This window comes from Typopeltis vanoorti, chromosome 7 (genome assembly GCF_054136105.1).
Source record: "Typopeltis vanoorti isolate ZY-2024b chromosome 7, IOZ_Tvanoo_1.0, whole genome shotgun sequence".
In the NCBI taxonomy this organism is placed as follows: domain Eukaryota; kingdom Metazoa; phylum Arthropoda; class Arachnida; order Uropygi; family Thelyphonidae; genus Typopeltis; species Typopeltis vanoorti.
The window spans coordinates 77,580,816-77,605,775 of record NC_143555.1 but is presented as its reverse complement, the minus strand read 5'-3'; the positions used below and the strand labels follow the sequence as shown (position 1 = coordinate 77,605,775).

The 24,960-nt window shown below is 36.6% G+C and overlaps 1 protein-coding gene across 1 annotated transcript in view; it reads left to right on the top strand.

The window, feature by feature from the left end:
- Positions 1–377: 377 nt before the first annotated feature.
- Positions 378–24,960, top strand: part of Ufm1 (Ubiquitin-fold modifier 1) — a 41,208-nt gene continuing 16,625 nt past the window's right edge. The window contains exons 1-3 of the mRNA XM_090395971.1: positions 378–421; positions 540–596; positions 8,211–8,268. Of these exons, the coding sequence (XP_090252097.1) occupies positions 420–421; positions 540–596; positions 8,211–8,268 (117 nt within the window). The 5' untranslated portion in view covers positions 378–419. The remainder of the gene's footprint in view (positions 422–539; positions 597–8,210; positions 8,269–24,960) is intronic.

Sequence of the window (24,960 nt, the reverse complement as noted above, 5' to 3'; positions counted from 1 at the left end):
GAAGTTAGTAATGATGTAATTTTTTCATGTAGTACTGTCATATCCTGTACACCCCTTGAGGGTACATGGCAGGAATTTGATGATGATGATGATGATGATTTGTGTATTCTTGCTCGTAAAATCATTGATAACCACAGGAATACAGACGACTAAAGGGTATCTACCGATTTCTATAAGTGAGAACTAAAAGCGTTCCTTTGTTAAATAAAAAGGCGCGTTAGGCCATTTATTTTAATTATTCATATTTACTATGAATATTTTTTTTATCCTAATTCTCTTCGATATTTGCCTTCGAGAAAGCAGATAATCACTATAAAAAATAAGATTTGTGATAAATGCTATATAAAATATTTTCGTACAGGCATGTGGCGCTGCAAGCTTTTCTTTTGCTTGACACGTCGTTTACTCCTGTCAGAAATATGTAAGTGTAGTTTTATTGCTGAAATAAGTTCTACAGGATTTAATGAATTTGTACTTTTTCCGTTGTATAGGTGAAGTCACTGTAATAAATGTGAGCATAACCTGTTTTTTCGTTACAGGTCTAAAGTGACATTTAAAATCACCCTAACTTCGGATCCCAAATTACCATTCAAGGTGTAAGTATTCACGTTATGTAGCTATTCACATTATGGTATGTTATATATACAAACCCAAATTATGTAAGATTTAAAAAAAAAAAAAAAACTTTCTATACTGGTATTTTTCTACTGATATTTGGTATTTTTCTACTAGTAGAAAAATAATTATCCAGCGCTAAAATTGTACCCAGCATATAGCTGTAAATGGTATATAGTGCAAATGGAAAATGGATTTCCGGTTTTTTCATCCTCTTTTCCATAACAGTCAAATCTGCTGGAGAACTTCAGTTAAGAGACAAAAATACTATTATAGTAGGTAGCAGTAGATGGTTAATTCTGCAGCCTAGATAGTACAGTGTGGATAGTGAATCACGCAGTGTAGGTCTCCCAACGAATCTTGTATCTCCATAGAAGTATCATGTAATAGTAATAATTTTATCTTCTCCCCAGTTCCTGATTATCTTCGCCAAGGAATTTTGACTGGAGTGACATTTAAGATCGCCCTCACCTTGGATCCCAAATTACCATTCAAGGTACAAGTATTAATGTTAAATAAATGTCATAGTATACATATACCCAAATTATGTAAGATTCAAAAAAAAAAAAAAAAAGAGTGGAAGTAGCATTGTACTCTTTATAGAAGCATTATCACATTTGCATCAACTGAAACCAGCTTGGTATATATATATATATATATATATATATATAATATATATACACACACACACATACATATCATATGTCAAGTATTCTTGGTTTGTGAAAATTATATTAAAAAAAACCTTCTGTGCCTCTTTATTCTTTGAAGGAGCAGGAACTAGTCTTCATTGAGAGGTGCAATCTCTTGATGCATACATAGATAAAACATATAAAAATATAGCAGGTAATTGTGTTCCTAATCCTACTATTATTGTATGAAATTATGTGAATTTTATAGTTGATTTTGTCTTATTTGCATCATTTTGAACACACACACACACACTAGCCTCATAGCCTTTTGCTTCAGCTGTAAATCCAAAACAAATAGTTCTCACAGCATTTGTGAACAACATTTTATTTTACAAATCCTAATCATACATTGTTGCAGATGTAGAGATCTAGGCTATTAAGACTTACTTTATGGAGTGAGACGAAGAAACAGCAAGAGAGGAAAAGTATAGTTTCTTCACTAACCAGGAAAGACTTTGTTTAGGGCGAGAGGTTTCAAACCAAAACAGCTTAAAGGGCAACATTTATTCAATGAAATGTTGCTGTTAATTTGGGTTTTGTCATTTCATTCTTCAGGTATTGAATTGTGATTTTGTCTGTTGTGGTAATTTGTACAGATTGGGGTATATTATGAGAGGCATTAAAAAAAAAAAAAAACATGCACAGTTCAACTTTTGAAAAATATTCTTTACATTACACTTATCAAATGCATAAAATTTTGGTAATTTGTACAGATTGGGGTATATTATGAGAGGCATTAAAAAAAAAACAACAGTTCAACTTTTGAAAATATTCTTTACATTACACTTATCAAATGCATAAAAATTTATGTAGAAATTGAAATACATGAAATTTTAAGGGTTGATAAATTAGAATTGCACAGCAAGCATACCAGTGGTTGCATATCCGATGGATGAGAGTGAAAATGACAGCTTCTGGATTTTCAAGCTTATTGTCATGAAAACTGGTCTTTGCATATCACAACAGGGTATTGGCTAGTTTAATATGCATGGTTTAGGCTTTCTTATACTGTGAAAAGGTGGATTCCAGTGGCAGACCATTTTGTTGTAACTCTGGTTCCCAGTTGGGTTGGTAGCAGTCACATTTGTTTTCTAGAGATATATAGGTTGATATAGCTCATAAAATGGGATAAGTGACCATGAATAATGGTTTTAGTTATTTATATAATGTGTGCTGTATAATAAGTTATATTTTGCATTTTTTCTCATAAATTTCATTTCAACTGTTGATCTTTGCTCATCTTTTGTTTTGTTTTGTTTTATTGTTTAAATTTCACTTTTCATAAAGTAGTGTTGTTCTTGTAGCTAAGTGTGTTATATTATTATTATTATCCCAAGACCTCATGGAGTCAAAGACTCATCTGGGAGGTCCTTTGATCACACACGCATCTCATCATACCGTGTCTTAAACACACTCAAACTCCTGCAGACACCACACTCTCAGGCAAGGCATTCCAATCATTCACAACTGCACGAAAAAACCTGCCTCTCACTCCCCTACTCACACCTTCTTTATACAGTTTCCAGGGATGACCTCTGGTTCTTCCCTGATCTCCCACTATTCTCTGTAGAACTTCTCCACCATTGATCCTATAACAACCCCTTACCAACTTATAGGTCTCTATCATATCTCCCCCTCTTCCTCCTGTCCACCAGACTCTGCAAATTACGTCTTCTCAATCTTTACTCATACTCGACATTCCAGAGGTTAGAAACTACCTTAGTCAGTCTCCTTTTGACCCTTTCCAACATCTCTTCATCCTTCTGAAAACCCGATGACCAAATCTGGGCACAATAGTCCATGTGTGGCCTAATCAAAGCCTTATACAACGGAACAAGAATCTCCCTACTTCTACACGACAGTGTCCTCTGCATCATTCCCAGAAGCTTTTGTGTTGTCTTCACAATTTTGGTGATGTGTTCCTTAAATTTTAGATCCGTATCCACTATCATCCCCAGATCTCTTATTTCCTCTACCTCCAACCATATATTCTCACCAAACATAAATTCTGCATCCCATCTTTGTGTTCCAAATTTTAAAACCTTACATTTTGCAACATTGAACTCGCATCCCCATTTCCGTGCCCAATCACTCGATTTATATACGTCTTCTTGTAAGGCCACAACATCTTCACTACTCTTTATGGTTCATCCCAACTTTGCATTGCATCATCTGCAAACAACTGAATATCTCCATCCAAATCTTCCCCAATATCATTAATATACAACTTAAACAGTAATGGCCCTAAAACAGACCCCTTAGGCACTCCACTAGTGACTTTCCTTTTCCTGGATATCGCACCCCCATAGACAACTTGTTGATACCTATCAGATAGCCAGTCTCCAATCCAATGCACTAATCTAATATCCAACCCCATCTACTCTAGTTTGACTGTCAACTTATCATGATGTACTCTATCAAAAGCCTTTGTGAAATCCAAGTATATTACTGTGTATCCTTCTCCTCTGTCCAAGGAAGCAGTCACTTTATTGTAATAAGTAAGTAGATTACTAAAACATGACCTCCTGTTAGCAAATCCATGCTGTCCATCAAAGATAATACCATTGTTGTCAACCCAACTCTGAATCCTAGTTCTCACAAGCTTCTCCAACAACTTAACCACAACACCTGACACACAGATAGGCCTATAGTTTGATGCTTGAGTTCGATCACCTCCTGTATGAAGTGGCACAACCTTGCCCTCCTTCCACTCCTTAGGAACTTGACCAAGTGCAAGACTCTTAATAAAAAAAATATGTCAAGGCAAGTGTCAACTCCCTGGCACATGCCTTCAGAATATGCGGTGATGTATTATCAAGTCCCACAGCCTTATTTACATCTAGTTTACTCAACTCCCCAAACACCTCTTGCTCACTTACAGTCAGCTTATGAACGTTAATATAATTTGTTTTTGTACCACATTAGGTTTAAGCTCAGAAGACACCTGTTTTTAGGTACAGTAATCCTTGGCTTTATGACCATGGCTTTTAGGACTGATAAAATTTTTCCATTATGAATAGATGAAATACTGGATCACAGAAGCAGTGAAATCCGATTGTGTATCTTTTTACTCGAGGTTGCTAACTGAAATCACAGCACAAAACTGAAAATAGAGCATTTTAATCATACAAATTATTTCTGATAATTGAATTATTTTTAGATTTTATCCAATGATCGAGTTTTATATCACAATGTGTTTTTTGCTTATATGAGGGTGGACTGAAAAGTTTCCAGCCTAACAATGTAAAAACGAATTTATAATTTCAAAATTATTGTTATTTTTCAACATAATCTCCCTTAAGACTAATACATTTGGATTAGAGAAAGATATTGGAAGTTTTTTTCACTTGGTTAGACTATAAATTATATATTTAGTTTAATCCTTTATCTAAGTGTAAGCAAACAAAGTTTGCACCATTCTCTCTATGCCATGTCTCCCTGTCCACCTGAGCTCCCCACCGTTTCCCTGTTCCTCTTGTATTCCCGTTCTCTCTTCCTCTCTCACACTACTACTGTTTCCACTATGAAGCACTTCTGTCTCTTCAGTACCACTCTCCTGATTTTTCTCTTCAGCTGTTCCTTCTGATCTCTGGCATGCATCACACACTGTACTTCCGCACACTATACTTTCTCCAGCACACTCACCAAAGCCATTTAAATGCAACCCATCATGCCTGTATAATTTCATTCTTCTCTCAAACTATACATCCACAAATACCACTCCCTTCTCCTCACACAGCTCTGCATACCATTCATGATTTTGGCTCTCCGTCTCAACTCAGCATTATACCTGGGTAACACACGGACAACATTTCCTACTACGCTGTTATCTTTCACTCCTCAATAGTCTCCTGATATTCATCCTCACATCCTTCTTATGACCAGTTAGATCATTCGTCCCTACAATCACAACTAACTCTTTTGCTTGTTTCTTCCTCATGTCCAACGGCTTAATTATTGTACTCATTCTCCCACCTGGATAGCAGACTTTATGGACTCTGTCAGTAACTAGCCCTCTAATTATGGAGTCTCCATTTACTGCTATACTAGAATCACTCGTCACTTCTTTTACTCTTTGTTCTTTCATTCTGTTTTCTTGCATACTTCCATTAGTTTCCACTAGATGCCTAACATCACTCAACATATTTTTCATTTCCAATATCTGTTTCATTAAATCGTGCATTCTGAGAGTTTCACTCTCTATCTTGCTATCTCTCATTCAGCTGCACTCTACTTCCCCCTTATCACTAACTTTTGCTTCTACATCTTTGCATTCTTTTACTCCCTTAATTTCTCTTGCTTTCGTTTCATTTCCATTTTTCACAAACTTTCGCTTCTACATTCTTGCATTCTTTCATTCCCTCAGTTTCTCCTGTTTTCATTTCATTTCAGTTTTTCGTAACTTTCACTTCTACATTCCTGCATTCTTTCACTCCATCAGTCTCTCTATCTTTTGTTTCTTTCATGTACGCTGTCTATCTTTTCAGTCAGTTTCGCATTCTGTGTATCGTGGTCCAACTGTATATCGCACGTAGGACAAATCCATACTTTCTCTCATCTTTCGCTCATTCTCTCCCTCTCCACAAAGACATTTCTTACATTCCGCCATGCATACATATCACACCAAGGACATCGAATCAGTTTTGTAAAGTCTATGTCACCAATGCTATTTGACTTTTGCGCCATTCGCCTAGTAGCACCAGTCGACATCCACGTGGTTGATCTCCTGACTGGCATTGTGTGATATTTAAAACGGCAATTTACACTAATAATTCTGATAGAATTTACACCAAAAATCACTCAGACACACTCATTCTCAAAAATACATAATGAAATTTATGAAACACTGCCAATTATTATTCAAAATAGCACTTATCTTTCCAGAGCTCTTATTGTTTGAGTTATTGAGAGGGGAGGCAACCCGTGATATACTTAGAAGAACAAGTTAAAGGATGAAGAGTATTGGAAGTGCCAGAGATATTTATGTTATTCGATTTGGTAGATGGATGATTTGCTTGATCATTGCTTACAGCAAATATTTCTGCATCTTTTCCTGTTTGTTCCAAGGGGAAGCTATTTTATATACAGCGATCTCTCAATTATGTAATCTTGAAATAACCAAATCCTCCATTAATCAACTGTTGAATAGTTAACATGTTAACTGACTTCTGGCAGCTAACATGTTAACTGCCAGAAACCATTAGCACATGTCTGTGTGTGTGGGTATGTAATTAAAACCAATACACAACAGGCTGAGAAACCTTTAGTGCCATCTGTGGACAAGAAATTATCAAGAAAGTAGGCACCTTTTTTACTCGAGTAGCTGGAGGCTTAATCTTTGGGGAACAAGGAAGGGAATGGGTAGATGGAATGAAAGGTGATAACTTTATTCGTTTAAATCTGGGCAGTGAATTGATGTTGACCAACAGATGCTCATGTTCTTATAGGCTGATAGAAAGTGGAAGAAGGATGGTGGTCATTTCATCACAACACTGCCCTTGAAAATACAAGAGATATAAGGCAGAAACAGAACAATGAGAAATCAGTTTGAGTGAGCTTGTGAATTAATGGTCATCAGTTAACTGAATAGCTGTTAATGAGTGCTTATCTCTTTTGAATATCATCAAGTATTTTGACGAGATTTTTGGTGCAACACTCAGAAGGTGGGAACAGTATTCAAGGTTAGATGGATTCCAAATTTATGTCGTATTAGTGGTTGTATAGGTAAGAATAGCGTCTTGAGCAGAAAATAACAGTTTTTTGGAAGCTGGGGAGGTGTGGAGGTGATGTCTTTATACCAGAAATTAGTTTGCCTTTTTCATTAAATTTACTAAGGGAAGTTGATTTTCAGAATCTGTTACATGGCAGATAAAATTTTACACACTCAGAAATGGAAATTTTATTATAATTATTATGCAACACCTCCAAAGAGTCAAGGATTCATCGTGGGAGGGCACTCTGCTATACACATTTAACTTCCTCAACATAAAATGTAAGGACATTTTATGTTGAAGTTCAGAAAAGAAGATTTGTAGATTTTGCATTATTTAGTGTGGAATACTGATTGCACTCAAGCATGAGTGCATTCTTGTGGTAAAAGGAATCAGGAAGAGTGTCATTTGGCCATTTGAGATATACAGTGAATGCTGCTATTTAAGGTTAATTCAAAAACAGACACTACCGAAGTGGATGTGGGTGATTTTTTAGTAAAATTTTTCTTTATATACATTTTCAGTTTTAATTGATTTTTTTAAAAATCTGGTAGCATAATTATTAATGATATTATTATTTTCATGGTTAATGGAAGGTTAAGCGGGGGGGGGGATGTGCAGTGACTGGAGATATTCTTGGACATGTTTGCCATATAGGGATTACCCAGTTTTCATGAGATAATGTGATGGTCTTCCCATACATATAGCTCCACTTTAACTTCTGTCAGAATAGTTGGCAACAGGATTATGTATCAGCTGATTGGAAATGTGGCCTGCAGAACTAAACAGCCCTACCCTTAGGAGGTTCTGTGACCCACCATTAATGTATTACTTGCACTGCATGTAAAAAAAAAAGAGAAGGTGGGGGAGTCATAGGGTAGAAGCCCAAAGTCATGATACCCATCAACAAGATGGTGTTTCAACGAGTGATGGTCATCTTCCATTTAGCAATCTCCTTCATCTTCCCTTTATGATGGGAAATACTTGCTGATTTTGCCATGTCCCTTTGATGAAAATGACATTTGATTTAGATCAAATGTATATTGATATACACCTGTCCATTAGTGATGAAAAGTACCTTAATATATGAAAGAAATTTGTAAGTAGGTTGATATTTCATGAATGCAACTGATGATTTTATTTGTTTACATTCATTTCTTTCTCCTTATAGAATTATTATTTCTTTTTTTAGACTAAGTGTTCCAGATAATACTCCTTTCACAGCAGTAATGAAGTTTGCAGCAGAAGAGGTAGGAATCAAATTATATATTCGTGATTTTGTTTATTATTATTCACTTTTTAAAACATTTCCTATACCTTAGTTTATTAATATTTTTCTTTAAGAGCTGGAGATTGTAGTCATTGGGAACATATCATTAAGAAGGTTATTTCCGAGAATAGAGGGCAGAAGGAATCAAAGAGGAATAAGGGCAACGTGTTTGGTCAACCCCTAGGGCAGTGTATAAAAGGATGTTGGGCATCTTCTTCTGTCCAACTTCTTCTGATGGAATCATGTTTAGAAGAGACATTAGCTGAAATGCGACGTTTTGAAATAGTGGTTGAAGTGAATCAGAGAGGAATCATTAACCACCTGGACTGCTCTCTTCAGATTAAGGTGCACCTCCCCATTAAGAATTTTTGGGGAAGTGCACCTTGGTTCATCCCTTCCACACACCGCCACCGTAAGTAGTGAAGTTGACTGTTGATGATTCAGTAATTTTAGATGGTAGACTTGTTCTTCAATTTTCATATATTTAGTGAAGGCTGCCTTTCTTTGGAACGATGATTATGATTGCTTTTTTCCATTATTTATCTTTTCACTCTTATCACTTTATTAAAGATCGTGCAGTTTATCAGCAGTAATATCCTTAGTCGTCTTCTTAAAGATTTTGTCGTTGTTTTATTATTGCCAGATTCTGTTCATTCTTCATCTTTTCTGTTATGATCATTATTTCATTTTTAGATATTGGTTATAGTATGCAATAATTAAATCTATTCTTATAGAGGATTCTTCTGTTATTTTTCATCTTATTATATCAATATATTGTTTTTTACATTTAAAATCTCGTGCAAATATTCTTTCCATTCTTTTTTATTCTCTTCAGTTAGCAGCATACCATTTTTTATCACTTATTGCATTTTTTTCCTTCTTTCAGAGCATATTTTCCTTGTCATGTCATATAAGTTTTTAGTGTGCCCTAACTTTGCAGGTTTCTATACTATCCACATAATCTCTCTTCTTCTCTTACTGATATTTTACAGAACTTATTTCTTCTTTATAATTTCTCTAATGCATTTCTTTAATTCTCTGAGACTTACCATTTTCAAATCAACTGCTAGAGGGCCATTATGTGCTTACCATTGGTAATGGGATCTGGAAAAGATAAGTGCTGTTTTATGTAATAATTGGGGATATTGCTTACATTTTATTATGTCATTATTTATTTTTGATAACTTAGTGTGTCTGCATGTTTAGTGGCCTTGTAGTTCTGTTTCTGACTTTTTTTTTATTCAATTTTGAAAATCTTGCCTTGAATGGAATACAATGGTGTATGCACAAAGTCAACTCGTCAAGGGGCACAAAGATCAAATGCCATTAACAATGTAGACTTTTTGAAAATGGTTTGATTTCATGAGTGCAACTTGTATGTTTGGCAAATGTGAAAGATGTGTTTGTGGAGAGACTGAACAGAAGATGAGAGAAGTTATGGGTTTGTAGAAAGTGATATTTTGTTAGACTAAGAATTAGCAAATATGAAACCGACTGAAGGAGTAAAAGTTAGTGTAAATGAAAGAAATGGAAACAGAATGAAAAGCTAGTGAGGCTGAAGGAGTGAAAGAACACAAGAATGAAGAAACGAAAGTGAGTGATATGGAAACAAAAGGAAGTATGAAGCAAGATTTGAAGAAAGAGTTATTCAAAATGAAAAATAAAATGAGGAATATGCGGTGTGATACTAGACGTTTAGTGGAAACAAATGAAAGAGTTCAAAACAGTAGATTGAAAGCAGAGAAAAAAAAAAGGTGAAGAGTAATTTGATAATAGCAGTGTATGGAGATTCCATTATTAGGGGATTGGTTAATGAGAGAGAGTCCATATGGTCTGCTATAGAGGAGGGAGAATGAGCAAGATACTTCATGTTTGAATATGGGGAGGAAACGATCAAGGGAATTAGTAGTGGTTGCAGAAACAAATGATTTAAGTGGATATAAGGAGAATTTAAGGGCAGATATCAGGAGGTTACTGAGGAGAGTGAAAGATAACTATAGTGGTAAAGGTTATCGTTGTGTTGCCAAGATATGACAATGATGAGTTGAGACAGAGAGCCAGAATCATAAATATTATGCTGGCAGAGCTGTCTAGGAGATGGGAATGCAGTTTGTAGATGTATGGCATGTATTTGAAGGAAGAAGGGAATTATACAGGCCTGATGGATTGCATTTAAATGACTGGAGTGAGTGAACTGATCAGTACATCTGTTTTTTCATTGATGTATACTGATGAGATATAACAATATATATTGGGATCACTGCGAGAGGGCAGAATATAGTGCATGTGGTGAATTTTGGTGCTGAAATATAAGTTTTTTTTTTTTGAAGTATTTAACAACAGTTGTCATTCTTTTTGCATCATAATGTTTGAGTATTTGTTTGACTAACTGTAAGGGTAGTGTGCTTACTTTTCTGATTTTTAAAGGTTTAAATTAGTTTTATTGTACACTTTGTACTGGTTGTGTAATTATTGAGGGGGGGGGGATTTCAATTCTAGGAATATAAATGGCGAGGAGGAATGGTCACAGGTAGGGAAGAAAATGGAATTTATACAGCTGCTAACAAGTATAAGGGCACTGGTGTGCAAACAAGTGGCAGGTGATTTTATTGTGTGTGTGTGTGTGTGTGGTTATGTTCGCTGCAGCATGTGTAAAATGTATGGCCTTTGCAGAACAGATATCTATGGAAAGAGAATGAAACTGGAGAACATGCTTGTCGAAAGTGTTTCATGAGTGAATGCCGGAAGTGTGATAGTCATGAGTTGAAAGATGAAATTCATGGTAATGTGATTGCCATAGCTAGTATTGCAAGTAGTATTAGTGACTGTATAATATGATGTGATGAAAAATGAAGAGAATGACCAGATGGTAATGTAAAAGATTGCGCACATACATGGAGTTCTTCATAAAACAAAATGTTGTTTTGAGTTGTTATTCAAAAGTTGGAGAAACACTAGGCAGATGGTATGACACAGAAGCCAAAGAACAGGGAGAGAAAGCAGAGCATGAAAATAAGGATTGAATTTTGTATGGTGATTCATTGATACAAGGAGTCCTTGAGGAGAGTGTGACGAAGTGTTGTGTTTTTCTGGAGCTAAGGTTAGGATGGCAGTGATGCTGTAAGGATGCAGAAAGTTAAGGTAAAAGAGATATTTATTGTCGCCTGCTAAATCATTTACTGGTGTAAATGATTTAGCAGGTAATAAGTGTAGTATGCCTGAAGACATGAATGAGTTGCTGGTGCATATGAAAAAGAAGAGTGGAAAGGTAAAGATTGTCTGTTACCATGGTATGATAGGTGAGTTGAGACAGAGCTATGATTGTGAATCAGTCAGTGTGCAGATTGTGCAGGAGGAATGGTGTGGAGTTTGTGGACTGTGGAGTGAATTTGATGGAAGGAAGGATTTATATAAAGTGAATGGCTTGCATCTAAATGGATTTGGTGTCAGGAGTCTTGAGAAAACGTTGTTTAATAAAAGATCAGAAGTACAAAGTCAGGAAAATTAGAATGTTTAGGGAGGAATGCAGATGAGCTTGAGTGCAGGCAACATAGAAGTTAATAAGTGAGAGAGTGCATTTTGCATCATTTTTGCCCCATTTTGGGGCATGATGCAAAATATAGCATCCCAGGTTCTTAACTTTCGTGGCCTAAGTAACACAAGGGCGATTGTGGGTTGAAGTGGGGTATTGCGGTTTGTCTACTAACGTCAGAAGTATTCAAATAAGGTTGAGTTTTTAGCATTGGTTAGTACAACTTGGCCAAAAGTTATAGGCATTAGTGAGACGTGGTTGACTGAGGATAATATGGTCATAGGAATAGAATCAAGGGATATATGAGGGTATGCTGAAAAGTTGTGATAATCACTATGAAGAAATTGAGGTAGAACCATGTAAATTTCATATTATTCTACATATTCCCCACAAAGTGTTTTACACTCGTTACAATGCTGCTGCATCATTTGCAATCCTCTAAAAAAGTCTTATCCATCCTATTCACCAGTTCACGAGGACTGGTGAATAGGATGGATGAGGCAGACATTGAAAGCCCAAGTCGTGTAGTGTCTGTTGGGTTTCATGAGTAGTGTGAGCAGGTGTGTTGTTCTGCAAAAGCTACACCTCTCTGCTCAGTTTCCTGCAGCGTTTTTTCCATCAGTACCTCCTTCAATTCTTTCAGAGCTGTTAAATAAACTGATATAACAGTTTCACCTTTTTTGAGGTATACTTGGTGAGGATTACACCATTCATATCCCAAAAGACAATGGCAAGAACCTTTCCTGCTGACTTTTGGGTTTGGAACTTCTTTGGTCATGGAGAACCTTTGTGTCTCCACTCCATTGACTGTTGTTTGGTCTTTGGGTCATAGTGATGAAGCCATGTTTCACCAACAGTCGTAATACAAGCCAAAATATTTTTCTCAAGATGACTCAAAATCCCTTGAGATGACAGCACATGTTCTCTCTTTTGGTTGGCATTCAAACATTTGGGGACCCACTTCGCTTAGAGCTTCTGCATGTCCAGATGTTGGTGGATAATGATCCCAACTCATTCACTGGATATCCCCAGAGTCTTTGCAATGTTTCTGGCTGTTATTTGTCTGTCATCAAGGATCATGGCATGCACTGCATCAATGTTTTCAGGTGTGATCGCTATGGAAGGTCTTCCTGACCTGGGGGCATCTGTTGTCTTAAGCTACCCAGTTTTAAACTTGGCTACCCATCTGACAACTATTGGATATGCTGGGGTACAGTCCTCTAAACTCTCACACAAAGTTTGGTGAATCTCAGTTGCGGACTTTTCTTGCAGTATGAAGAACTTGATGATGTCCTCATCACTGTCTTCGAATTTCTTCAAAACTTCTGACATATCTCCATATATATCATAAACAAAAAAGAACAAATTATTACAATTTGATGAAACATGACAAAAGCTGTTCTCCTTACATAGAGGAAGATTACCATTCAAGAATTTTCAAAGAAGCAGCCACAGCCGCCCGTTCTACTGTCAACCTTAACAGAAATCAAGGCCTAATACTCCCAGAGATATGGAAAACCCTAAGCAGAACTTTAAAAACGGAAGAAATGAACTTTAATACAAATTACAGAAAGTTCCTTAGCAACAGCTAGCTAACATTGTACACGCGATATGTGTCTCACTCACGTTCGATACTATCCTATTTGTAATTATTCTAGTCAGTTTTTTACAGTTAATTTTGTCAGTTTTGCAGTTATGCATAATTGTGAGATTTTTTAAACTTATAATGTACCCTGAAGATGCCAACAGTTAAAGTGTGGCGAAACTAGTTGGTTCAGTTTAATAATAAAATTGATCAACACTTGATCTGCAACCAAATATTATTATTATACTAATTTATGATCAAGAAAATACCTTCATGATGAATGTGAGTTAAAGGATTTTAAGATGCGTTCTTTCTTGTGGTTATATCAGTTGCATTAATATCCTTTTTGTTCTGGGTATTTATTGGAACCCCCCCTTCCCAGTGTCCTCAGAGAGGATAGAAGGAACAGCATATGGGGGGTTCTAATGATTGCAGATGAATTAAAGCCCAAAAAGAGTTGAAGTACATCAGAGAAATGGATACAGAGGGCAGTTCATTTGAGGCTATGTTGTGTGAGATAGAGGCTAACAGGACTAAATATCTAATTGGTTACTACTGGCTGCTGTAATCCAGGGGTATAAAGGAGAATGTGGATGATATGTATTTGCAAATTAGCATGATGAGTACGGATTGCATAATTATTGGGGGATTTCAATTCCAGGGACATAGGTGAGGGAAGCAGAATGGCCACATGTAGGGAAGGAAATGGAATTTATACAGCTGCTGAGATAATTACTTGAGGCAACATGTAATGGAGGGGACACGAGTGCTGGATCTGATCATTACATCAGAGAACTTAGCACTAACCAATCTAGCTGTGCTGCCTCTGCTTGGAGAAAGTGATCATGTACTCTTGATCTAGTGGAAGGGAGGAAATGGTGGTATATGGGAGGTGGTAGTCAATGGGTGTCTGAAAAAAGCACTGTCTGAATGTATACCTAGAGTCAGAAGGATAAATTAGGTAAGAGTTAGATGGATAAATACCCTCATTAAGCAGGAGTTACACACAAAGAAAAGGTTGTGGAGAGATTATAAAGAAAAAGGTGATCAGCATCCCCATGAACGGTATGAGGTGCAGGCAAGAAGGGTGAGAAATATGGTAAGGAATGCCAAAGCTAATTGTGAGAGGAAAGCTAGCTGATGAGGCTGAAAGAAATCCTAAAGGGTTCTTTTGCTTTTTGGCAAGTAAAAGGAGGAATGACCTTAAAAAGTGCTGAATGGCATGAAGGTAACAAAACCAAACCAGATAGCTGAATTACTGAGTGAGCATTTTGCAGGGTATACCATCTGGATGGTGACAATGACTGATAGAAGAATAGAGGTTGAAATGGAGTTATTTAAAATATCGCAGAACCTCAATATGAACACAGTCATGGGATTGGATGGCATATTGGCTCATGTATTATGAGAGAATGTGCAAGTGAATCATCAGCTCCTCTAACCAGGCTGTTTAATTTAAGCCTCAGTACTGGGAAGGTACCAATGGAGTTGAAAGAGGACAAATTATCTCATTGTATAAAGGAGGCTCCAAGACAGAAGTAGCAAATTATAGGCCAATCAGTGTAAGGTATTGGGGAAATTGGTGAAAGTCAGAATTTTGGACTGTGTGTGGACAGGAATATGAAACTCTGTAAGGAACAACATGATTTTGTGAAGAACAGGTCTTGCCTTAGTAACTTGCTTACTTTTTTTTATAATCAAGTGACAATGGAGTCGAATAAGGGAAATGGCTATACAGTGATATTGCTAGACTGCAAAAGCATTTAACAAGATTCCACATAGAACTTTATTGCATAAAGTTTACTATGTGAAGGGTCTTATGTGAAGCAGCAAAAGAATTGTCAGTGCCCCTCACCATTTTGTTTATTTTGAGTCTCAGGTCTGGGTTAGTCCCGAGGGGGTGGAAGGAGGGGAAAATAGTTCAATTGCATAAAGGGGGTTCCAAGACTGCTGTTGCAAATTACCGACCAATCAGTATATCAGGAGTCGTTGTAAAGGTTTTGGAGAAAGTAGTCAAGAGAAAAATACAGGAATGGATAGATGATAATGGGATACTGTATGGGGGGACAGCATGGTTTTGTGAAGGGTAGATCATGCCTCAGTAACTTGCTCACGTTTTATAACACATTGACGGCTGAACTGGATAAGGGTAATGGGTTTACAGTGCTACTGCTGGACCTTGCTGAGGCCTTTGACAGGATACCACATGGAATTCTAATCAGTAAACTGCAGCATATGGGGATGGATGTAGGGTTGGTGAGATGGATAGGAGGGTGGTTGATGGAGAGATATCAGAGAGTAGTTTATTCAGGAGTAGAGTCCAAAAGAAGGCCTGTGACTAGTGGTGTGCTGCAGGGTTCTGTTCTTGGACCACTGCTATTTAATTTGTTCATTAACAATATAGGATAGGATCTGAGAGGAACTGTTCATTTGTTTGCTAATGATGCAAAGTTGGGTAGAGCAATAGTAAATCCACATGATGTCAAAATTTTGCAGGATGATTTGGATAGATTGGAAGACTGAGCTAAGGAGAATGGATGTCAGTTTAATGTGGCAAAGTGTAAGATTATGCATTTTGGGGGGAAAAGAATAGCAGCAGTGGCGGCTGCTGACAATAGAAACAGGTGGGGCTAGGGGCCAAAAACAACTTAATTTTTTTATATTCATATAGTGGGGTCTATTATTGATTTATAGTTATTATTTCTATTACAGTAATGTTTTAGTCAGAATCCACTGATGCATTGAGCTATTAATTTTTTAAAATTGTTAGGATGCAACATATACGGGCTCAACGTATTAATAATATAAAAACTCAAAAGATTTGCAGTTGCAGGCATAGCTCAACGGACTAGAGCAGTGGACCGGAAATCCAAAGACACTGGTTCGACTCCAGCTGGTCGAACTGCAAAATAGTTTAGAGTTTTAATTTTTCAAGTGGTAAAAAAAAAGTTATTATTTCTATTATTTATTTTATAAATCAATGTCGAAACTTCAGAGAAAATAAATTTTTAAAAAGTTAAAATTGTTTAATTAAGATTGACTAATAGAACCCATAAATTTTATTTTTTACAAAGTAAACATAATATGTAGTACATATTATGTACTAAACATATAGTGACATGATCAAAACATAATAGGTTTTCAATAAAGAGAGACACTGAAAAAAAATAAAGATACAGAAAAGACACAAAAATAATAACAAATTAAATAAGAACTACTGATAAATCCAGAAAAAATATAAAATACAGGTAAAGACAAAAATATTTTTAAAAAATTAGGAAAGAAATACCTCATCATCATCATCATCGAATTCCTGACAAGTACCCTCAAGGAGTGTACAGGATATGATAGTACTACATGAAAAATTTACATCATTACTAACTTCCTATCTACAATTTTCTTCCAAATCAGTCTGTTACTTGTCAAGACTCCAACATTATCAGATCTTATTTTTCTATCATCTAAGGTACTTTGTACCGTATTAATCCACCTATATCTTGGTCTTCCTATGGGTTGTTCTGCTGCCAACCTGGCAGAGAACACTTGTCTTGCTAATCTTGCCTCGCCCATTCTGTTTAAGTGACCATGCTACCTGAGATTAGCTCTGCTAACGCATTCCCGGATGCTGACAATGTCAAGTTCTTTCCTAATATCCTTGTTTTTAATATGATATCGCCATTGATGCTATCTGTTCACGCCTCTAATATTTCTCAGGACTCTCATATCTGTGGTCTCTAGTCCTTGGTCAAGTGTTTTACTTCTGACCCAGCTCTCAGATCCATAAGTTAAAACTGGTTTGAACACTGTCTTGTATACAGCTAATTTAGTGTTCCGACTAATTTCTCTCTTATTCCATATGCATTTATTCACTTGACTGCCTACCATAGCAGCTTTGTTGATTCTGTTGTCTATTTCAATATTTAATTTACCATCTTCAGTAAAAATCGTGCCTAAGTAGCTGAAATGTTTTACTTGTTCCACAGGTTCCCTGTTCACAACACAGCTGACATTTTCAACAATTCTATCTATTTTCATTGTCTTTGTCTTTTTAATGCTGACCTTCATACCATATCTATTACAACAGTTATTCAATTTAGTCAGGGAATCTTGCAAACTTGTAGCGGATTTATTTAGAAGTATAACATCGTCCGCATAAAGCAAAGCGCTGACATTAACATCTGCAATTCTGATATCATGTTTAATACCACTTTCCTTCATAACGTGATCCATATAGATAATGAATAACAGAGGGGATAATGTACATCCTTGTCTCACACCAGATTTAACATTATTTTCCTGTACTTCAATTCTAACTGCTGACTTTCAACTCAAATAAAGACTAAGTATTGCTTGATATAATGCGCCATTGACACCATATACCTGTAGCGTATTGAATAACTTCTCTCTTGGCACCTTGTCATATGCCTTTTCCAGGTCGACAAAACTTAAATACAAATCTTTGTTATATTCCCATGCTTTCTCCACTATTTGTCGTAAAGTGAAGATCTGATCCTTACAGCCTCTATTTGGCCTGAATCCAGCTTGTTCTTCACCAAGCTTTTCTTCCACAATTCTTCTCAACCATTTCTCAAGTATACTTGCATAGATCTTGCCAGGAACACTCAGTAGGGAAATACCTCTGTAATTCTCACATTCAGTTTTATTTCCCTTTTTATATATGGGTACTATTAGAGCTCTATTCCAATCATCGGGAATTCGTCCCTCTATCCAGGCTTTCTGATCTATGCAGTGCAGCCACTGTAAGACTTTTATACCACCATACTTCAGCATTTCTGGTCAAATATCATCTACTCCTGCTGCCATTCCACATTTCAAGCCTTTGATGGCTTTTTCTACTTCAAGTATGGATATGTATTCCTGACTGTATGCCTGTTGAGTGTTTTTTTACCACTGTGCTATCACTGCTTGTTTCATTTAGCAATTTTTCGAAGTAATTACTCCATATTTCAAGGATATCTATTTCTCCCGTTTTCATGTCACCTTTATCATCTCTAACTCCTTTTACAACATTCTTTCCTCCATTTCTAAGCTTCTTCAACAACCTCCAGAATATCTTACCACCTTCTTGATATTTATTTTCTATGTTCTTGCCAAAGTCCTCCCATGACTTTTGTTTAGCTAGTTTTACGCAGTGTTTCGCTTTCTTCCATTCGTCTCTGTATTCTCTAAGAGGAAAAGCTGACTTATTTGCCAGGAACTTTTGATATGCTTTCTTCTTTTCCTTCACTGCCTGTTTAATTTCCTGTGTCCACCATGGAGTTCTGATTTTTTCTATCCTTGCAGACAACCTCACCACATGCCTCTCTGGCAGAATCAATCACTGTTTTCTTCAGAGTTTGCCACTGAATCTCGAAGGTTTGATTCCTGTTCTCAAACTCTTTCATTTTTTCTTCAATAATCTTTGTGTATTTTAGTCTGCAGTTCACATCTGAGAACGGCTCAACTTTTATTCGCTTTAAAACTTTCTAACATGTTTTTCTTTTCAATATGAAATTCAATTTTATCTTGCTCAAGACTAAATAGTGATCACTTCCAATTTCAAATCCTCTATACACTCTGGTGTCCTGCACCAGGAAGAAAACATCACTATCAACAATAACATAGTCAATGAGACTTTTCTTATTCCTAGCCTCTTCTCTCCATGTGAATTTGTGCACATTTTTATGTTGGAACATGGTGTTAGTAATAACCAGTCCATGTCCTGAGTAGAAATCCAACAGATATTTGCCATTATTATTAGCTTTGCTCTTTTCTCCAAATTTTCCCAAAATATTTTTGTATGTCTGACAATCATTTCCTACTCTGCTATTTAGATCCCCAACAAGGACCAACTTTTCCTTTTTCATTGTGTCAGTTGCTTTTTCTAAAGCCTCAAAAAATTCCTCCACTTCTGCCTTAGTAGAACCTTCTGTAGCACAAATAAGTCTCATTGTCCAGTTCTCCATTCTCATATTTGCCCACATTACTCTACTTGAGACTGACTGCCATTCAAGAAGATTAACCTCTTATTTTGTGTTGAATATTATGGCTACTCCTTCTTTTCTTTGATTGTCATTGCCTGAATATAACATTTTGTATTTATTGCTCAGAAAGATCTCGCCAGTTTTTGTCTTTTTTGTTTCAGTCACCCCTATTATGTCAATCTGGTACTTATCTAATTCCTCAGCTAGCTCCATTTCTTTGCCATTCAGGCTTCTTATGTTGTTAGTACCGATCTTTAACTCTGGTGATGTTGAGTTTGGGTGTGCTTTCAGATTTGTTTCAGTAGCTGACTTTTCGCTGTTCACCCTGGTTCCCTGGCGAAAACAACAGGAACCTTGTTTAACCAGGCGACGCCTCGGCCGGCATGAAATTTTGTCATGTTGTACCATCATTTTGTATATTGGTTTAAGCCAGTAAGAATACATTTGGTCGGCTAAATACCAAATTGCCAGCCCGTCCTCGTTTGTTCAGTATCCAGATAGATACCCAACAGGGTGCACCAAGAGAAGGTGAGGATTGGACATTAGGTCACAAGCCCTGGCCAGTTCTTTGCATTCCGCGTTCCCCACAAGGCTATGTGAAGGTCTCCTCTCAGTTATACAGCTTTGACCCTTAAATCAAATTTCTTAAAAGTGTTTTAATACGTTTTAGAGTGCTAAAACAACGTTCAGCATCAGCTGTGGAGACAGGTGTCACTAAAGAAATACCTTAAAAAAGTTATTTCTGTATCAAAGAAGGGCAAACATCGGTATTTCTAGTCAGATGCACAAAACTTTTCACGTAGCATATAGATATTATAATTTTCATTTACCAATATTCACACAATTATTATTTATTTATATAAATATTCTGCTCTTCTTTGTTTCATATAATCAAATTTTTCGATTACTTTATGATTAAACTGTTGAATTTCTTGTAAATAATCCTTATGAATAGATAGTACGGCTACAGCATTCAACAGATCTTGGCCTGTCAAATTTCTTAAAAGTGTTTTAATATGTTTTAGAGTGCTAAAACAACGTTCGGCATCAGCTGTGGAGACAGGTGTCACTAAAACAATTTCAATTAATTTTGACACTTCGGAAAAGGTATCGACCAGTTTATCGTCTTGTATAAATCGTGATAAGGCATTGATGTTGGGTATATCACTAAAAGTAGTATTTTCATACATAGCAGTTAATTCTGATATCAGCTTGTCTTCACTTAACATTGGATAATTTCTTTTAATGTTTATTATGTGTTCCCTAGGAAAATTCATTTTGGAGAGGATGTGAAGAACAACATGCCAAATCCGCTTAAAGTAGAAAAAAAATGTTCTTATTCGCTTATTTGATGAACAGAATTTTTTTAAAATTAAATTCAGTTGATGTGCATAACAGTGAACATAATGGGCATTAGGGTAAACTTCTTTCATTAAACTTTGTACTCCATTCGTGATCCGCTCATTACTACTGCACCATCATAGGCCTGTGCGATCAATTTTTCGTTGAGACTAAAAGATTTCAGTTCTTCTTTTACACATTTGTAAGTCCCGTAGCAGCCCTATCAAGAACATCAATAAACGCTAGAAACCTTTCAACTGGTTGAGAATCTTTTAGGTAATGCAAAATAATTATGAACTGCGAACGACAAGATACATCAGTTGTCTCGTCTGCTTGCAAGGAAACAAACTCGCGTTATCAATTTCACTTTTAATTTCTTCTATATACACTTTATACATGCAGTCTAAAATGTCATTTTGGTTGGTTTTTGAAGTATTTTTTTGCTACTTTTGAATTTTCAAGATGATCGTTTAAAACACTATCTAATGTCACTGTGTATGAAACCATATCTAAAAACACTCCTCTATTGTTCGAATCGATGGGTTCGTCATGTTCTCTTAACGGCAGTTTGTGTACACCACAAAATTTTATGCAGTCTATGATCCTTGATAAAGTATGTCTATTTTTGTCAACTAATTCATTATGTTTCTTTATATTAAGACGATATCCAGTATCAATGGGAGATAAGATGTTCATTTTACCAAACATTTGAAATTGCACCACATTGTTTATGTGAATTTTACTGGATTCGTGTTTTTGTATTCACTCAGAAAGATGTTTTAGGTCTTTACTGCCACTGAGTGTCCACAAGCTCTTGCCACCAACAAAACACAATAAAAACAGAACAAAGATTTTTTTTCATCACTCAAACTAAGCCATGATTTCTTGTCAAACCAAGTTGCATAAAATGTTCTTGTTTTTTTTACCATCTTGTTGAGTAATACGCACATCTTTGGGTTGGTATGTGCCAAATCTTTTGATTTCCAATTTTTCTTCTAGACTTAATAACGAGAAACGTTTCTCCAATAAACTATCGATTTTGTTCATAGTTAAAATGTATTATTTATGGACATAATAAAAATTTAAACTTTAAAATAAATTATAAATTATATTCTTTCATTGTCTTATTAAATAATAAGACAATGAAAGAATCCCGCTCTATTTACGTACAAACACAGTGATTGGGCCAGACTAAACAGGCCTCAAAATAAGCGTTGTGTCCGGTAAACAAACACGATTGCTAGTGCACTTGCTTCACAATCAAAGAATCACGTGCTATGTATGTACGTGACTGGACCAGACTAAACTGGCCCCAAGATAAGCATTGTGCCTGGTAAACAAACACGATCACTAGTTCACATGCCTCATACATGCCCTGTGTTCTACACATATAAAATAGGGCCAGCCATGGCTGGCCCCAGAGACAGTACTAAGTCGCATTATACAATATTGCCACAAAATACCACAGTAATTATTTTTATTAAACAATAAAACTTGTTGGAAATAGATAAAGAAAAAAAAAGAATAATTACAAGAAACATATTTTTTAAAACTACAATTATTGGGCTAGTTATACAAATATTGGTGGGGCCTGGCCCCCTATAGACGAGCCGCCCCTGACAGCAGTATACCACATTGGTGGATCTCCTTCGTCAATCTCAGGAGATTGACGAAGCCAGGGATTTGGGAGTGTTGGTGGACAGGGGGTTGAAGCTTAGGGGCACATTGCAAAAGTGGCTAAATCAGCTCATCAGATCACTTGGTTACTGAAGTATACTTTGACAAGCTGAGACAAGCAAGTTATTGTTCCTCTTTATCAACCCTTGATAAGACACCATCTTGATACTGTGCCTAGATCTGGGTGCCAAGGTTTCTTCTTGATGGGGAGGTGGTAGAGAGGATCCAGAGGCGAGTGACTAAAATGATAGCAGGTCTATGGAATGAACCTTATGAGAACAGGTTGAAGATTTGTGGGTTGCAGAAATTGGTTGATAGGCAGAAAAGGGGTGATATGATTGAGACATTCAAATTACTGAAGGGTTTTTACACGATTAATTCAGAGGAAATTTTTCAGAACAGGTCTGGTGGTGAGAGAACTAGGGGCCATCCATGGAAACTGGGCATGAGTGTGGTTAGCAAGGGTGTTAGAACTAGGTTTTTTGCTTGGAGATGGTGAATGAGTGGAATAAGCTGCCAGTGTCTGTTGTGGGTGCCATGACTGTGAGTGAGTTCAAACAAACTATGATAGATACTGTGTGGATGCTGAATAGTTGTTCTGGACATGATGTTAGGGCCTCCCTCTGAGTCTTATGACTACTTGGAGTTGCCTGCAATAATAATAAATTAGAACATGAATTCTGGTGAATTAGATTACCGGGTGGCTGATGGACAGATATCAGAGAGTGATTTATGGAGGAGTTGAGTCCAGAAGAGGGTAAGTGACCAGTGGTGTACCACAGGACTCATTACTAGGTCCTCTGTTGTTTAATTTGTATATCAGTGATATAGGAAATGATTTGACAGGAAATATTCAGTTGTTTGTGATGATGCTAAACTGGGAAGGGTGAATGGAGGTGATGCAGAGATCCTTCAAGAAGACTTAAACAGACAAAAGTATAGGCAAAGGTAAATGGCTGCTAGTGTAATGTGGACAATTGTAAGGTAACACACATCGGGAAGAGATCAGAAGCTGTGTACTATATTGATAGAACTGAACTGCAGGAAACTGATGAGGCCAGGGACTTGGGTGTGATCGTGTACAATAAATTAGGTCACACCTGTAGCCTTATTTACGACTACTGTGCACAACTCTGGACTCATAGATTCCATGGGGATGAAGAACTTGTGAAGTGGATCCGAGGCTAGTGACAAAGATTGTGGCATGTCTGTGGAATGATCCCTATGAGAATAGATTGACTTCAAAAATTAGCTAATAGGCAAAAAAAAGGAGACATGTTAGAAACATTTATTAAGTTATTAAATGGTTTTATAGGATTGACACTGAAGACTTTTTTTCAGTACATGGCAAGAAGGGAGAGAACAAGGGTTAGCCAGTGGAAGTTGTGTTAGCAAGGGTGTTATGACTAGATTTTTTGCTTGGATGGTGGCGAATGGATGGAATGGGTTGCCAGAGGTGGTTGTAGGTGCTTCATCACTGAATCAATTTAAGGAGAGGAATGATGGCTAGTGCATGAATAGTTTATCTTCCACAATGACTGTTCTGTCTCCTTGGAGATGCCTGTATAATCATAATCATAATAATAATAGTGACAGCATTACACTTTTGCTCCAATGTGTTAAGTTGTGTGCTTAGCTTAGCAACATTACAACAGCAATCACACTTATTTGTTCAGGCTACCAGCCTATTAAAATATTCCCTGAACTGTCTTAACATCAGTGGTACATCACTGTACAAGTATTTCGCTTATCATAGCAATACATTGTGGTTTTAATGTATTGCTGCAATATGTCCTTGAACCTCAGGTTTCCTACAGCTATCACATCCAGATTATTTCTTCTTTCTGGAGCATGGTTCTATAGTACATAGCATTATGTATATGCTCCTTAAAACCTTGCTCTCAATTTTAAAAATGGTAATCCCACATCTGTATTGAAGCTACCAGCCTGTTAAAATCTTTCTGAAGATTTTATATCAGCAAGCAACTGAATTTTCTCCGTCAGATTGCATTAAATAATATTGACAAATAAGTTGATCAATACCATTCCTTGAATTATCTTATTGTAAATTATAGGTGTGTATGCATGCTGACCTTTGTAGAGAATTTTTTGTTTTCACTGATATGTGTATCACTTCCACAAGAGACCATAGGATGTAAACTGCACAAGTACCATGAGAACAGGGAACAAACCTACATTTTTTAAATAGTAGGTGAGGGGGGGGGGGATTGTAGTTTTTGGAAACATTTAAAGAGTGCTGTTCTAAAGTAGGGGTGCTTAAGGGTCAAAGCTGTATAACTGAGAGGAGACCTCCACATAGCCTTTAAAGGAATGCGGAGAACCGACCAGGGCTTCTGACCTAATGTCCAATCCTCACCTTCTCGTGGTGCACCCTGTTGGGTATCTACTTTGATACTGAACGAACGAGGATGGGCTGGCAATTTGGGATTTAGCCGACCAAATTGTATTCTTATTGGTTAAACCAAAATAAAAAATGATGGTACAACATGACAAAATTTCATGCCGGCTGGGGCGTCGCCCTGTTAAACAAGG